The 2,768-nt window shown below is 44.9% G+C and overlaps 1 protein-coding gene across 1 annotated transcript in view; it reads right to left on the bottom strand.

Moving 5' to 3' along the window:
• The window catches only part of Ift43 (intraflagellar transport 43), an 81,449-nt gene extending 81,332 nt beyond the window's left edge, over window positions 1-117 (bottom strand). The window contains exon 1 of the mRNA XM_010645553.3: window positions 18-117. Coding sequence (XP_010643855.1) covers window positions 18-71 — 54 coding nt within the window. The 5' untranslated portion in view covers window positions 72-117. The remainder of the gene's footprint in view (window positions 1-17) is intronic.
• Between the last annotated feature and the right edge of the window lie 2,651 nt (window positions 118-2,768).

The following is a 2,768-nucleotide window of genomic DNA, read 5'->3' as shown; positions in this document are numbered from 1 at the left end:
CCCGCATCGGTCCTCACGGAGGTGGCCGAGCCCCGGCGCCGCTCCTCGCCCAGATCCAGCACATCTTCCATCTCCGCGGCCGCCTGACGTCACTTCCTAGAAACCAAGCACCTCAGCTGAGTCCTTGACGACGACTCTGCCCTTCTAGTTTAATATTTAAAGGATCCGCTTCATTATTCCTAGAATATAATTGGAGTATCCCTCCAATTTAAATCAGATTGTTCCTAAGCCTGCTTTACTTGACTCCAGAAAATGCCTCCAGATGTGAATACCCGCTGAGACTGTCCTGTGGGACCATTAAAAATGTTAGTTTTTTTGGAACTGCCTGCATTTGTAGCTGTTTTAATACATCTGCGACGACAAAGCATTCGTGTTTATAATAGTAATTATAGTGATCTCTCCCATTTATATAGATTTTTATAATGTTCAGAGTGCTTCCTAGTAATTAGCTAAAGAGAGGGTCATAATAACCTTCATGAGAAGCGCGATAAATTGTATTTCCATTTGACAGGTGAGATCAGGTGTAATTAATGGTTTATAATAAATTACAGAAAATCCAATGTACATAATCTCTGTCTTTATAAAATTTATTGAAGGCTAAACCAAAACATCACATACCTGAGTAGTAGTGACTTTCACAAGTACAAATATTTGATATCATATTTAATCTCAACAACTCCACACACAGCAAGTAGCAATAGTAGGTCTATTTAAAACTGAAGACACTGAGGTACAAAGAAGTGACATGAAGAAAATCACCTGAATGCTAAGTAGCAGAGCCAGGTGTCCTTCTGTCACCAGATCTTACTGTGTATTTTGCTCTGACACCTATTGTTGGTGTCAGCCATTCTCCTAGGCCGGCAGAGGGAGATGTCCCACAAATTCCCAGCCTAATAAGGCAGCCAACTCAGTTGTCCTGGACTTGTTCCAGATAAGATTCCCAAGTCACCACTGGCCAGGTCCCTGGCACTGGGTTGCTGGGGCCCACAAAAGATGGCCTAATGGACCCAAAAGTGAACAATATCCCCACTATGCTGGGGGTAAGGTGTGGATGGTCACGGGTTAAACATGAAGACTTGAAAGTGAAAGTAGTGTCCCTAAAACTAAATTGTAAACATTTCTTAAATACCCAGTAAACACACATCGGTCCTCATGTTGATTGAGTAGGATTGTGTGAACCTGTCTTGGGACAGCAAGAGCACTGGCCTGGATGTTGGAAGAGTGGACTTGGTGTCCTAGCTCTACTAGTAACTGTAGCCAGGTCCAGTGCTTCTTCTGCCTCAGTTTCCTCCCTTGTACCAAAAGTACAATCTTAGAGATTGCCTCTAAGATCCTTTACTAACTGCTTCTGAGTGTGAATATTCCATTAAGATTTTTTTGGAGGGGTACTGGGGATCAAACTCAGGTCCTTGTGCTTGCAAAGCAGCCACGGGAACCACTGAGCTAAATCCCCAGCCCCACGATTAAGATTTTAATCTGAAGAAACATTCAGTGCCAAAAATCTAAGACAGGTGAGACACAGGCTCTAGTGAATCCCTTGTTCCCTTCTAGCTTGGCGTCAGATGAGAGAGGAAAGTTTGAGCTCTAGATTTTTCTATTTCTTGTAAGCTCACAGCTACACCCCTCCATTGCTTCATGGTCACTTTCCAGAACCTCATGCTCCCATCTTCCAATTTCCTGAAAACAGGTGAATAGCACTCACCCTGGGTAGTGAGAAGCCCTGCAGTAGGGGCTCCCAACCTTTTCTGGGCACCTGTGTCAATGAGAGGTGTATTTAAACACCCAGATTCAGGGCCCTATCTCTAGAGATTATGATTTGGTCAAGGTGGACTCTATACTCCCAGAAGGGTAGAGCGTTAATAATTTCCCCTCCCATCTTGCAAGCCTTAGCTCAAAGGCCCTGATCACAATATTTTAAATGTAATCGTCCCTCAACCTAGCTACTCTCTGTCCTCCTTCCCTGTTTTATTTTTCTCCATGACATATATCTATTACCTTACTAAACCATTTACATATATTTGCATATATTGCCTCCCCCACAGCCCTATCACTGGCTCTAAAATATAAGTGGCATGAGAGCGATGTTTTGTTGACTGATACATCCACAGAGCCTAGAACAGTGTTCGGCACTTAGTAAACATCACAACTATTTCTCAAATTCCAGAGGCTGTATAGTGTAGTGGTTAAGCGTATAGTCTCTGGCAATGCACTTCCTGGGCCAAATCCTAGTATGGACCACCTAATAGCTATGTGGCCTTGGGCAAGTTACTTTTAATGTTTCTACACCTAGATTTCCTCTTCTGTTATGCAAATTAAGACGGTGCCCATCCAAACCAGACAGCTTATGTTGTCACCTCCACCACTCACAAGCACTGTGGTCTTGAAAAACAAAATCAAAAACAAAAATCTCTGTGTGCCTCAGTTTCCTCAACAGTAAGACCACTCTCCCGGAACACATTAACATTCCTTCATAGCGGCCTAGGAACTAGGACTCTCAGGAAGAGTTCAGGAAGGCTGGAGGAGGGCCGGGTGGGGAGTAGGGGGATGGGGACCTGTTCTCGTTCTCACAAAGTGCTCGACCAAGTCCTGAGAGGGTGGAGTCGTAAATGTTTCCCTAAGCTGCTCGTGGGAAAAGACCTAGAAGCACGGGCTGAGAGGGGCAACGAGAACGAGCGCAAACTTCCCTCACCAGTCTGGGAAATGGGCTCCGGCCAATTGCTTACTTTGCGCTCGCTGGCGCCGACGGAGACGGAGACGCCGAGTATCTG

The sequence above is a fragment of the Fukomys damarensis genome, unplaced genomic scaffold (assembly GCF_012274545.1).
Source record: "Fukomys damarensis isolate Sample0158 unplaced genomic scaffold, DMR_v1.0_HiC HiC_scaffold_21, whole genome shotgun sequence".
Classification (NCBI taxonomy): domain Eukaryota; kingdom Metazoa; phylum Chordata; class Mammalia; order Rodentia; family Bathyergidae; genus Fukomys; species Fukomys damarensis.
Note: the sequence above shows the minus strand (reverse complement) of the source record. Positions and strands in the feature narration are given on the sequence as shown.